This window comes from Narcine bancroftii, unplaced genomic scaffold, assembly GCF_036971445.1.
Source record: "Narcine bancroftii isolate sNarBan1 unplaced genomic scaffold, sNarBan1.hap1 Scaffold_1046, whole genome shotgun sequence".
In the NCBI taxonomy this organism is placed as follows: domain Eukaryota; kingdom Metazoa; phylum Chordata; class Chondrichthyes; order Torpediniformes; family Narcinidae; genus Narcine; species Narcine bancroftii.
This window is the reverse complement of record NW_027211820.1, coordinates 130,634-144,434: the sequence shown is the minus strand read 5'-3', so window position 1 is coordinate 144,434 and position 13,801 is coordinate 130,634. Positions and strand designations below refer to the sequence as shown.

General features: G+C 56.4%; 1 protein-coding gene across 1 annotated transcript; it reads right to left on the bottom strand.

Moving 5' to 3' along the window:
- Positions 1–883: 883 nt before the first annotated feature.
- Positions 884–7,301, bottom strand: LOC138750193 (N-acetylaspartate synthetase-like; the record flags this gene model as incomplete). The annotated part of the gene is made up of 5 exons (XM_069912338.1): positions 6,942–7,301; positions 1,942–2,106; positions 1,799–1,838; positions 1,318–1,447; positions 884–1,021 (listed from the first exon to the last, which is right to left on the bottom strand). Coding segments are annotated over exons 1-5 (807 nt in total), but the record flags the coding sequence as incomplete, so codon positions are not given.
- Between the last annotated feature and the right edge of the window lie 6,500 nt (positions 7,302–13,801).

Genomic DNA, 13,801 nt, shown 5'->3' with positions numbered 1-13,801 from the left:
TGGTCCATACAAGAGGAGAGGGCTGGCTGTATAATGTTTCACTTGAAATAAAGGAAACCAAAAGGAACTCTGTGGTGACCTGAAAGAAAGAGGTTATCATCTGGAAGACCCTGATGGGGCAGGTTTCTTCAGCAAGACACTGAAGTGGCTTATCGGAAGGAATCATTTGGTGTCCAATGAGCAACATATCTCTGAAAACCGACAAGAACCTTCCTGAGCAGTAACTATTTACCTTTCAAGCACCAAAGCCTGGTGAAGTTCATAAATGTTAAATTCTGTGCACAGTCTAAGAATTGCCTGCAAACAGTGAACTTGGAGGAATGAGTTGTGAGATTCGACTGTGAATGAAAGAACTTTGCTGAACTGATACACACGTGCACTTAGAATTAGAAGGTGGTTAAGTTAGGTAAGTTAATAGTGATAAGTTAAAGTTTGATCCTGTTTTGAAGATAATTAAAATCATTATGTTGGACTGTCAGCACCTTTTTCCAGAGGACACACATACAAGGTGAGGGAGGAAAGTTTAGGGGAGATATCAGAGGTAAGTTTTTTTACAAACACAGAACAGTGGGTGCCTGGAATGCATTGCTGGAGGTCACGGTGGAACAATAGAGACATTTAAAAGACTCTTAGGCACATGAATAAAGATAAAATAATGGCTGTGAGGTAGGGAAAGTTTAAATTGGTGAGTAGGTGGATAAAGATCGGCACAAAATGTTCCCTGTGCTGGAATTTTCTGAAAGGAGAGGGGACCAGACCAGACTGGGACAGTTCTGGGACTGTGATTGGAGTGACAGCGAGAGAGGGGTCTGGACCAGGTCAGTTCCAGGATTGTGATTGGAACGACAGGAAGAGAGTGATCGGATTGGACCAAGATAGTTACAGGACTGTAACTGAACCGACAGCGAGAGAGAGGGCTAGACAGGGACAGTTCCGGGACTGCAATTGAACTGACAGGGAGAGAGGAGCTGGACCAGGACAGTTCTGGAACTCTGACCAGGGCCACAGGGGGAAGAGGGGTCTGGACCGGGACAGTGATTGGAATGACAGGGAGAGAAGGGGACCAGACAGGGACAGTTCACCGAAAGACAGTAATTCTGGATTCCCATCAGGAAATGCAGAAAGTTTTGATTTGCCTGTAAAGTTATCGTTGATGCTGTTTATAAATGATGAAACTCCTGTATCTCTCCACAAGGAACAATTAACAATTCAATTCCTCTCCACACTAATCAGTATTTTCATTCACGTGTAACTGTACCCAATGGATGAGAAGGAACATTGCATGGCACCGTGCCCCTTTCACACCATCAACCATACCATCACACTGCAAGACCACAACTCCATTTCCTCCAATCGAGCAAAATCGACATTATCATGGTTCAAATAGTCCCTCCCCACTCTCTTGCTGAGATGAAACGAGTTCCAAATGTCCACCACACTCTGAACCCTAGAACCAGAGAACATTACAACACAGAAACAGGGTATTCGGCCCCTCCAGCATGTGCCCATCTATTTTCTGCTTAGTCCGTCACTCTCCATCCACGTATCTGTCCAAATGCTACTTAAACGTTGAAACTAACCCCACGTTCACCACTTCACAGCCGGAAGCTCGTTCCAAACCCCCACCAGTCTCTGTGTGAAGAAGTTCCCCCTAAGTTTTTCCCCTTCCACCCTTAACCCATGTCCCCAGGTTTTTATCTCACCTATCCTCGGTGGAAAAAAGCCTGCCTACAGTCTGTCTATTCCCCTCATAATTTTAAATACCTCTATCAAATCTAATAAAGTCTATGCAAAATACCAGTTAATTCCGTTTCCCTTCATGTACCACACAAGGTGACCTTCCGTGTGAAAGCGGAGAAAGATCATGAACATAAAAAAGCCCCAACAGCAACATTTCCACCTCAGCATTCAACTCAATGTTTCTGAAAACTGGCAACTTACCTGCCGGTTTCATGTAATACTGCTCAATATCTGACATGTCGGTTTGCAGTGCGCATTCAAGATAGCTGACGATAACTTTTCTACTGTAGTGGTATCTTGAACCCAATAGTAAGATGGGCACACAGCACATCAGCAGTAAGGACTTGGTCAGATAAAAGCACATTACTATGGAGACAAGGAGAGAAATAAACGATACCTGTCAGAAAAGAGAATGAAGTGTTTATTTCAGAACACCCCCACAGGAGATTCACAAACATTTATACAAAAATACATTTATCGTGCATTGTTTTGTAAAGATAATGCCTATATATTTATATACTTACATGGCTTGTTTGTGTCAATTGCAGGAGGTGTCCACAAGTGTCCCCAACACAGTAAGTTTATTAACCTGTTCTATCACCAAAACTGACCACATGATTTAAACAACAATTCAATCAAATCATTAACACAGATCTGCTGGGGAACGTCATTCACAAGTGCACCACTCCACTGAAGGGTCCTCACTCAGGACACAGCTGCAAAATCACATCGTGTCCGCCCCCCCACCTCCTCACACACCCGCCCCCCCACCTCCTCACACACCCGCCCCCCACCTCCTCACACACCCGCCCCCCCACCTCCTCACACACCCGCCCCCCCCACCTCCTCACACCCGCCCCCCACCTCCTCACACACCCGCCCCCCCCACCTCCTCACACACCCGCCCCCCCACCTCCTCACACACCCGCCCCCCCACCTCCTCACACACCCGCCCCCCCCACCTCCTCACACACCCGCCCCCCCCACCTCCTCACACACCCGCCCCCCCACCTCCTCACACACCGCCCCCCCCACCTCCTCACACACCCGCCCCCCCACCTCCTCACACACCCGCCCCCCCACCTCCTCACACCCCCCGCCCCACCTCTCACACCCCCGCCCACCTCTCACACCCCCGCCCACCTCTCACACCCCCGCCCACCTCACACACCCCTGCCCACCTCACACACCCCCGCCCACCTCACACACCCCCGCCCACCTCACACCCCCGCCCACCTCACACACCCCCGCCCACCTCACACACCCCCGCCCACCTCACACACCAGCCCCTGTGGTGGTACACCGCTGGCCTACTGCAGGGGGCCACCTTTGTACCTGCAAGAGTGTAAGGGGACAGGACAACACCTGGCCGGCTGTCAATCAGTCAGCCTGAAGGAATCAAGCCCCACCCGGTCAGGTGTCAATCACCCTCCGGGATACAAGCCTGCACCGGCCCTCTGAAGCTCACTCAGAGTGACTGCAGCAACAGGCAGCCTGGCTCTGTGGAAGTCTTTGTGGATTAAAGCCTGTTGTACAGTCTTTACCTTGTGTGTCTGATTCTGGATCACAGCGCACCACACACCCCCACCTCCTCACACACCCACCCCACTCACCTCTCCCCACATAGTCCACACACGTGCCTGTTGATTTGTGTTTAAAGCCTCGGAAGTGGGAGGCGGAATATTTCTCTCCCGCCCCCCCCCCCCCCCACATCTGTGGGACTGCAGCAGCTGCTTGGAATTCCAATCGGGGTGGTTTGCCTGTCTCTGGGCTGTTGAGGACGTGATGTTCTCGTGGGACCTTCCTATCTTCTGTCAATGGGATGATACAGATTCAACAGGATCCGGAATTCAGGCAACTTCGCACTATTTCCCACCGAGGTTTTCCAAATGGAAACCAAACAGAGAAGACTGAAAACATTCAGCCCATCGGCGAAGAGCCCCGGAGGGAGACTCCATCCAACCATCCACGTTGACGACTGTCCTGAAGCGTTGGCCGGTTCTCCCTCCACAGGTGCCGGCTGCCCTCCGGAGCATCTTGTACTTTCAGTTCGGCTTTCCAGCACCTGTATTTCTATTGACATGGGATGTCAGTCCATGGAGTGGATGATACCAATGGCAATGCTGAACTGCCAGATAGAGCAGAACATTCTTGACCCAACAGGCCCCGTCACACATGGACATGGGTGGGAACGATATGTGGGGATGTAGGTTAAAAACAAGTGGGCTGAGTTGTAAAAGGGTGAAGATAAAGGTCTGGGTAAGGTAAGTAGGTGAAGGGAAGGTATCCTGTTTAGAGAAAACACACTGGGTGTGAACATGAGAACACGGGCAATGGTTAGATTATAGGTACCTGGGCAGGTATAGATCAGGTTACCTAGACAGGACGAGAAAACCACATTAAGAGATTATTCAGGGACAGGGTTTGGATAAGAAACATCAGGGATCCTTCATGAAGAGCTACCTGGACCTGTGCAGGTTAGGGCTTTGCATTTCGGGCAGACCTGCCATGTGCTTCTTGCCAGACTTGCATGGCAAGCCTTAAAGCTCTTCATTAGAGGGAATGCTCAGGAATCCCAGTGGCTGGTTCTCCACCTATTTTCCACTCACGCACCACCTTAAGTAATCCCCCACTAATCACAGAGCACCTAAGATGCCATAGGGGGGGTATGTGAGCGGTGGTGGGAGGGGGCCAAGATTGCTCGACACAACCTCAACTGGGTCACGAAAAGAAAAACTCCCGTCGGAACTCGGGCAATTGCCCTCCAAGCTGTCACCTATTGGGGTCCGTGTCCGAACCAGTCGCTCGATTTTCGGGCCAGTGCAAAGGAAGAACCCCGCTGAGTCAGTCCGGGCCGAGCCCCACCGGGTCAGCGCAGACCCCCGTCCGGGCCGAGCCCCACCGGGTCAGCGCAGACCCCCGTCCGGGCCGAGACCCACCGGGACAGCGCAGACCCCCGTCCGGGCTTAGCCCCACCGGGTCAGCGCAGACCCCCGTCCGGGCTTAGCCCCACCGGGTCAGCGCAGACCCCCGTCCGGGCTTAGCCCCACCGGGTCAGCGCAGACCCACCGTCCGGGCTTAGCCCCACCGGGTCAGCGCAGACCCCCGTCCGGGCCGAGCCCCACCGGGTCAGCGCAGACCCCCGTCCGGGCTTAGCCCCACCGGGTCAGCGCAGACCCCCGTCCGGGCTTAGCCCCACCGGGTCAGCGCAGACCCCCGTCCGGGCTTAGCCCCACCGGGTCAGCGCAGACCCCCGTCCGGGCTTAGCCCCACCGGGTCAGCGCAGACCCACCGTCCGGGCTTAGCCCCACCGGCTCAGCGCAGACCCACCGTCCGGGCTTAGCCCCACCGGCTCAGCGCAGACCCACCGTCCGGGCTTAGCCCCACCGGCTCAGCGCAGACCCACCGTCCGGGCTTAGCCCCACCGGGTCAGCGCAGACCCCCGTCCGGGCTTAACCCCACCGGGTCAGCGCAGACCCCCGTCCGGGCTTAGCCCCACCGGGTCAGCGCAGACCCCCGTCCGGGCTTAACTCCATCGGGTGAACGCAGACCCCCCGTCCGTGCTTAACCCCCACCGGGTCAGCGCAGACCCCCGTCCGGGCTTAACCCCACCGGGTCAGCGCAGAACCCCCGTCCGGGCTTAACCCCACCGGGTCAGCGCAGACCCCCCCGTCCGGGCTTAACCCCACCGGGTCAGCGCAGACCCCCGTCCGGGCTTAACCCCACCGGGTCAGCGCAGACCCCCCGTCCGGGCTTAACCCCACCGGGTCAGCGCAGACCCCCCGTCCGGGCTTAACCCCACCGGGTGAACGCAGACCCACCGTCCGGGCTTAACCCCACCGGGTCAGCGCAGACCCCCCGTCCGGGCTTAACCCCACCGGGTGAACGCAGACCCACCGTCCGGGCTTAACCCCACCGGGTCAGCGCAGACCCACCGTCCGGGCTTAGCCCCACCGGCTCAGCGCAGACCCCCGTCCGGGCTTAACCCCACCGGGTCAGCGCAGACCCACCGTCCGGGCTTAACCCCACCGGGTGAACGCAGACCCACCGTCCGGGCTTAACCCCACCGGGTCAGCGCAGACCCACCGTCCGGGCTTAACCCCACCGGGTCAGCGCAGACCCACCGTCCGGGCTTAACCCCACCGGGTCAGCGCAGACCCACCGTCCCGGGCTTAACCCCACCGGGTCAGCGCAGACCCACCGTCCGGGCCGAGCCCCACCGGGTCAGCGCAGACCCCCGTCCGGGCTTATCCCCACGGGTGAACGCAGACCCACCGTCCGGGCTTAACCCCACCGGGTCAGCGCAGACCCACCGTCCGGGCTGAGCCCCACCGGGTCAGCGCAGACCCCCGTCCGGGCTTAACCCCACCGGGTGAACGCAGACCCACCGTCCGGGCTTAACCCCCACCGGGTCAGCGCAGACCCACCGTCCGGGCTGAGCCCCACCGGGTCAGCGCAGACCCCCGTCCGGGCTTAACCCCACCGGGTGAACGCAGACCCACCGTCCGGGCTTAACCCCACCGGGTGAACGCAGACCCACCGTCCGGGCTTAACCCCACCGGGTCAGCGCAGACCCACCGTCCGGGCCGAGCCCCACCGGGTCAGCGCAGACCCCCGTCCGGGCTTAACCCCACCGGGTGAACGCAGACCCCACCGTCCGGGCTTAACCCCACCGGGTCAGCGCAGACCCACCGTCCGGGCTGAGCCCCACCGGGTCAGCGCAGACCCCCGTCCGGGCTTAACCCCACCGGGTCAGCGCAGACCCACCGTCCGGGCCGAGCCCCACCGGGTCAGCGCAGACCCACCGTCCGGGCCGAGCCCCACCGGGTGAACGCAGACCCACCGTCCGGGCTTAACCCCACCGGGTCAGCGCAGACCCCCCGTCCGGTCGGTTCAACTCCCGTCCCAGCCCAGCTCCACTTACATTCGCAATGCGGCTCGCGGTGATCTGGTTTTTTTCTCATTTTCAAAAGATTTCTGACCGAGAACTTTAAAAAGATTAAAATGATCGTCACATAAAGTGTCTTTTTCCCTCTAAAATCAAGAACATAATTATTAAATATTTCAAATGCCACAGTAGGTTTAACCAAACATTAAAAGCGCCGTCTCTGTGCATTTCATCCCTGGGGAGGAGGATCCGTCTCCCCGGCAGAACCAAATCGTGGCGATGTGGAGACAGCGCTGGGTTCCAGCTCGCTTACCAGTCAAGCACAGGTAGAGCAGGAGGACCCTGGGCTGCTGCTTTAACCCTCGGATGGCCGTGTTGGGGATCCTTTCCATGATCCCCTCGAAGAAGATGCGGCGCACGCTCTCCCAGTCGCTCAGCTCAAACTCCCGAATGAAGACCGAGTCTCGGCTCCGACGCGGCTCGCCCGGGGCAGCATCCAGCGGCGCGGCGGCCGGCGACGAGCTGCCCAGCGGCTGCGGGCTCCACATCTGGCTGGAGGACACCATCGGATCGTTCTTGGCTCCCGGCATCTCCTCGTCCGCCACGATCTTCGTCTGACAAACCATCGCGGGAGGGGAAATCTGCATAAAATAGCTCCTGGGGACGACTTCAAAATTAAACTAACCCAGGATCTGTGGGGAGAGGTGGATGGGGGCGAGAGAGACAGAGAGAGTGAGGGAGCCTGTGATGAGAACCACCGCCGTTCTGCGCGGTATCACTGGCTCGCCGCTGCTTCGCCTTTATAGCTCACCAAGTGTCGCCTCTTATTCAGTTTCCTGGGCCTCGCCGTCCCGTTGGCTGATCGGTCTACCCCATGTGACGGGTGGACGGGGCTAATCCGCCGAAGAGCCCCCCCCCACCCCCTCATCTCCCCGTCACCAATCCTTCATATCTCCCTCCTTCTCCATCAACAAGGACGCTGATGCCGGCACAAACATCTCCCCAGCGCCACTGCCATCAATCACATTGAGGGTGATTCCCCCCACCCCCGGCGCCACCCTCCCTCCCCTCTCCCTGCCCCCCTCCCTCCCTTCTCCATGCCCCTCTCCTCTCCCTCCCTCCCCCCCGCCTCCTCCCTCCCTCCCCCCCCGCCTCCTCCCTCCCTCCCCCCCCGCCTCCTCCCTCCCTCCCCCCCCGCCTCCTCCCTCCCTCCCCCCCCGCCTCCTCCCTCCCTCCCCCCCCGCCTCCTCCCTCCCTCCCCCCCCGCCTCCTCCCTCCCTCCCCCCCCGCCTCCTCCCTCTCCCCCCCCCGCCTCCCCCCCCCCCCGCCTCCTCCCTCCCCATCACGACTGTGGATTTTGAAACCCCTGCTCACCTCCCCCAGTTTTTCGAACCCAGGCTTTGCGTGTGTGGCCCAGGGGTTCGCCCATCCCGACACCTCCTCTCCCACACCCGGCGGGCAGCGGGAACCTCCCACCCAAGGCACTCACCTGGTCAATATTTCTCGCAGTCTCCACCCCGAGGAAAGGGTGGGAGGGGGGAGGGTCCGAGAAACGGCACCCTCCTTTTCTGATCGGGATCGTGCCTCACTCGTTCACGCCGGCGACCCGGGAAGGTGACATCTCCCTCCCACACACTCAGCGACCCCCTCCCTCCACCTCCCTCCTTCGCCACTCGTTGAGGGTGAAGCAGCTTGTTTCTTCGATGCGCTTTACCCCTCCGACGAGGCCATGTGTCCCCGGTCGGTTCCAATGCGCCACGACCCCCCCCCCCCCCCCCCCCCGGTCTGTTCGAGCAGTAATTGGAGTGATTTTCTTTGGAGGGGAAGGGAGGGGCGAAGAGAAAATGTCGCAGGAGCCTGGTTAAAGGGGAATGAAAGATTGACACGGGCGACTGGCGGTCGATGCAAATTGTAACCAAGGGGACTGGATTTTTAGAACAGTCCCGCACCATCGTCAGTGGCCAATGCAAAGATCTGGCGAAGCCTCGTCCGCACAATTCAGATTAAAAGGTTCTTGGGCTGACCAGAGGTTGAGGGAGAATCAAGGCGAGGTCTCATTTGGGCTGGTGTTGGCTCCGATCTCCCGCAGCCCGGTCAGAGGAAACTTGCCAAATCAACCACCGTTTGTTCCAAGTTGTGAAGGGGCAAAGGCTTCGCCGCGCAACTCGGGACCTGTCTGGATGCGGCGGATATTTCGTTCACAGCCCGCAGACTCCACACTTAAAACCTGCCGGGGCCCCGAGTCTCCCGGCAAAACGTCGAGGGGCTGAAGGGACTCCGCGGCCACCGCGAGAAGAGCGCAGGCAGCGGGACCTGTGACCTCGAGTGATCCCCGACCCATGGACGCTGCCTTCCCCGCCGAGGGCCTCCAGCCTATCCCCATTGACATGGACCCGGTCCGGGACCTATTTATAATTTTTTCCTACCACTGCTTCCAGGTTTGAGCGGCCAATTTCAATCGACTCGGGGAAGAGGCCGCCCGGAGTGTGCAAACTCCGCACAGACAGCGCCCGAGGTCGGGTTCGAACCCCTGGCCTCTGGAGCGCTGTTATTTGTGTCCGAGTTTTAAAAAAAATCACCCAGCGGCTGGAGTCACTGTGGCGCGACTTGATCTGGGGTGGAAATCGTGCATTGGACGGGTAGGGATTCGCGTTTTCTTTTAGTTGCAAGAGACGGCAGCAATGTGGCGACGGGCCGAACGGTCTCCTCCTTCTCTCGAACGGGATCGAGAAGCCGGCGCCGGGACCCCGCACGGGCAGCGAGCTCACTCCATGTTCCCTCCACCCCCTCCTCCTGCCCCGTCTGCTGGGACGGGGGTCGCTGTGTGTCTTCCTCTCCCCCTTACACCCCCTCCCCTCCCTTCCAGCAAATCTCTTGCAACGCGCCGCCCATGCTTCTCTTGTGCAGGGAGAAACTGCCCCGTGCCCGCGCAAGCCCCCCCCCCCCTCTCCTCCCACCTCCCACCCAAGGGGATGTCGCCCACCCATTCCCAGCCCAGGGACTGCAGTGCGGCTGGAACAATCTCTGCTGTGTCCCCCCCACCCCACCACCTCCTCCCCTCCCTTCCCCCTTCCCCTCGCCATGGTATTTGGAACAGATACCCCTCTCCCTCCCCGGCGCTTTTGCAGAAGGCTGGGGAAGGGGGGCTCACATTGAAAGGGGGGGGGGGGGGGGGGGAAACTAAGTCCAGAACCGGGGCTCGCTCAATGACCAGCAGCGTCGAGACAAGCGCTGACATTTATGTAGCGCCTCCCAGGAACGTCGGAACGCGCGAACGTGCTCCACAGCCTCCGTGACGGAATGAACACGGGTTGTGAAGAAATAGAATAAACCGCAGATACTGAAATAAAGCAGAAAGGGCTGCAAAATCTCAGCTGGTGAAAGCAGCGACCGAAAGAAACGTCCGCGGTTCTGGCTTCCAAACTCACTCCCTTCTCCACCCATTACCTCCTGCCTTTGGGACCCTGATCCTGCCTCCCCCTGACGTTTTTGTTCGTCATTTTTCAACAGCTTGAGAAAGGGCTCAAGTCCGAAATGCAGCTCATTGATCCTTATCCTTGGTATCACTGTTGGACCCGCTGAGTTTCCCCAGATATGTTTTCACTTCTATTATATACCTCAGCAGCAGCGATAGAAGGAGATGTGGGACTTGGAGGAGATTGCCAGGACTGGAGGGTTCACAGGAGAGATTGGATGCGGTTCCCTATGCCCAGGACTAGAGGGTTGAGTTTGAAGGACAGATTGGATGCCATTCCCTCTGCCCACGACTGGAGGGTTGAGTTCGAAGGAGAGATTGGATACGGTTCCCTCTGCCCAGGACTGGAGGGTTGAGTTCGAAGGAGAGATTGGATGTGGTTCCCTCTGCCCAGGAATGGAGGGTTGAGTTCTCAGGAGAGATTGCATACGGTTCCCTCTGCACACGACTGGAGGGTTCAGTTTGAAGGAGAGATTGGATGCGGTTCCCTCTGCCCAAGACTGGAGGATTGAGTTCTAAGAGAGATTGGATATGGTTCCCTCTGCCCAAGACTGGAGGGTTGAGTTCTCAGGACAGATTGGATATGGTTCGCTCTGCCCAGGACGGGAGGGTTGAGTTCAAAGGAGAGATTGGATACGGTTCCCTCTGCCCAAGATTGGAGGGTTGAGTTCTAAGGAGAGATTGGATATGGTTCCCTCTTCCCAGGACTGGAGGGTTGATTTCAAAGGAGAGATTGGATACGTTTCCCGTGCCGAGGACTGGAGGGTTGAGTTCTCAGGTGAGGTTGAATACGGTTCCCTCTGCCTAAGTCTGGAGGGTTGAGTTCTTAGGAGAGATTGGATATGGTTCCCTCTGCCCAGGACTGGAGGCTTGAGTTCTAAGGTGAGAGTGGATATCTTTCCCTCTGCCCAAGACTGAAGGGTTGATTTCAATGGATAGATTGCATACGGTTCCCTCTGCCCAAGATTGGACGGTTGAGTTCTAAGGAGAGATTGGATACGGTTCCCTTTGCCCAGGACTGGAGGGTTGATTTCAAAGGAAAGATTGGATGCGGTTCCCTCTGCCGAGGACTGGAGTGTTGAGTTCTCAGGAGAGATTGGATATGGTTCCCTCTACCCACGACTGGAGTGTTGTGTTTGAAGGAGAGTTTGGATACGTTCCCTCTGCCCAGGACTGATGGGTTGAGTTTGAAGGTGAGATTGGATATGGTTCCCTCTGCCCAGGACTGGAGGGTTGAGTTCTCAGGAGAGCTTGGATATGGTTCCCTCTGCCCAGGACTGGAGGTTTGAGTTCTAAGGAGAGATTGGATACGGTTCCCACTGCCCAAGATTGGAGGGTTGAGTTCTAAGGAGAGATTGGATACGGTTCCCTCTGCCCAGGACTGGAGGGTTGATTTCAATGGAGAAATTGGATGCGGTTCCCTCTACCCAGGTCTGGAGGGTTGAGATCTAAGGAGAGATTGGATACGGTTCCCTCTGCCCAAGATTGGAGTGTTGAGTTCTAAGGAGAGATTGGATACGGTTCACTCTGCCCAAGATTGGAAGGTTGAGTTCTCAGCAGAGATTGGATATGGTTCCCTCTGCCCAGGACTGGAGGGTTGAGTTCTCAGGAGAGATTGTATACGATTTCCTTTGCCCAAGACTGGAGGGTTGAGTTGAAAATAGAGATTCGATATGGTTCCCTCTGCCCAGGACTGGAGGGTTGAGTTCTAAGGAGAAATTGGATATGGTTCCCTCTGCCCAAGGTTGGTGGGTTGTGTTCTAAGGAGAGATTGGATATGGTTCCCTCTGCCCTGGACTGGAGGATTGAGTTCTAAAGAGAGATTGGATATGGTTCCCTCTGCCAAAGATTGGAAGGTTGATTTATAAGAAGAGATTGGATACGATTTCCTCTGCCCAAGACTGGAGGGTTGAGTTCTATGGAGAGATTGGATATGGTTCCCTCTGCCCGAGACAGGAGAGTTGAGTTCTAAGGAGAGATTGGATATGATTTGCTCTGCCCAGGACTGGGGTGTTGAGTTCTAATGAGAGATTGGATACGGTTCCCTCTGCCCAAGATTGGAGTGTTGAGTTCTAAGGAGAGATTGGATACGGTTCCCTCTGCCCAGGTCTGGAGGGTTGCTTTATAAGGAGAGATTGGATACGGTTCCCTCTGCCCAAGACTGGAGTGTTGATTTCTCAGGAGAGATTGGATGCGGTTCCCTCTACCCAGGACTGGAGGGTGTGTTTGAAGGACAGATTGGATACGTTCCCTCTGCCCAGGACTGATGGGTTGAGTTTGAAGGCGAGATTAGATGCGGTTCCCTCTGACCAGGACTGGAGGGTTGAATTCTAAGGAGAGATTGGATATGGTTCCCTCTGCCCAAGACTGGAGTGTTGAGTTCTCAGGAGAGATTGGATACCTTTCCCTCTACCCACGACTGGAGGGTTGTGTTTGAAGGTGATATTGGATACGTTCCCTCTGCCCAGGACTGATGGGTTGAGTTTGAAGGCGAGATTGGATGCGGTGTCCTCTGCCCAGGTGTGGAGGGTTGAGTTCTAAGGTGAGATTGGATATGGTTCCCTCTGCAGAGGAGTGGAGGGTTGAGTTCTCAGGAGAGATTGGATATGGTTCCCTCTGCCCAGGACTGGAGGGTTGAGTTCGAAGGAGAGATTGGATACGGTTCCCTCTGCCCAGGACTGGAGGGTTGATTTCAAAGGAGAGATTGGATACGTTTCCCGTGCCGAGGACTGGAGGGTTGAGTTCTCAGGTGAGGTTGAATACGGTTCCCTCTGCCTAAGTCTGGAGGGTTGAGTTCTTAGGAGAGATTGGATATGGTTCCCTCTGCCCAGGACTGGAGGCTTGAGTTCTAAGGTGAGAGTGGATATGGTTCCCTCTGCCCAAGACTGGAGGGTTGATTTCAATGGAGAGATTGGATACGGTTCCCTATGCCCAAGGTTGGACGGTTGAGTTCTAAGGAGAGATTGGATAAGGTTCCCTTTGCCCAGGACTGGAGGGTTGATTTCAAAGGAAAGATTGGATGCGGTTCCCTCTGCACAGGAGTGGAGTGTTGAGTTCTCAGGAGAGATTGGATATGGTTCCCTCTGCCCAGGACTGGAGGGTTGAGTTCTCAGGAGAGATTGGATACGGTTCCCACTGCACAAGATTGGAGGGTTGAGTTCTAAGGAGAGATTGGATACGGTTCCCTCTTCCCAGGACTGGAGGGTTGATTTCAAAATAGAGATTGGATACGTTTCCCGTGCCGAGGACTGGAGGGTTGAGTTCTCAGATGAGGTTGAATACGGTTCCCTCTGCCTAAGTCTGGATGGTTGAGTTCTCAGGAGAGATTGTATATGGTTCCCTCTGCCCAGGACCGGAGGCTTGAGTTCTAAGGTGAGAGTGGATATGGTTCCCTCTGCCCAAAACTTGAGGGTTGATTTCAATGGAGAGATTGGATACGGTTCCCTCTGCCCAAGATTGGACGGTTGAGTTCTAAGGAGAGATTGGATACGGTTCCCTTTGCCCAGGACTGGAGGGTTGATTTCAAAGGAAAGATTGGATGCGGTTCCCTCTGCCCAGGACTGGAGTGTTGAGTTCTAAGGAGAGATTGGATACGGTTCCCTCTGCCCAAGATTGGAGGGTTGAGTTCTAAGGAGAGATTGGATACAATTCCGTCTGCGCACGACTGGAGGGTTGAGTTCTTAGGAGAGAATGGATAT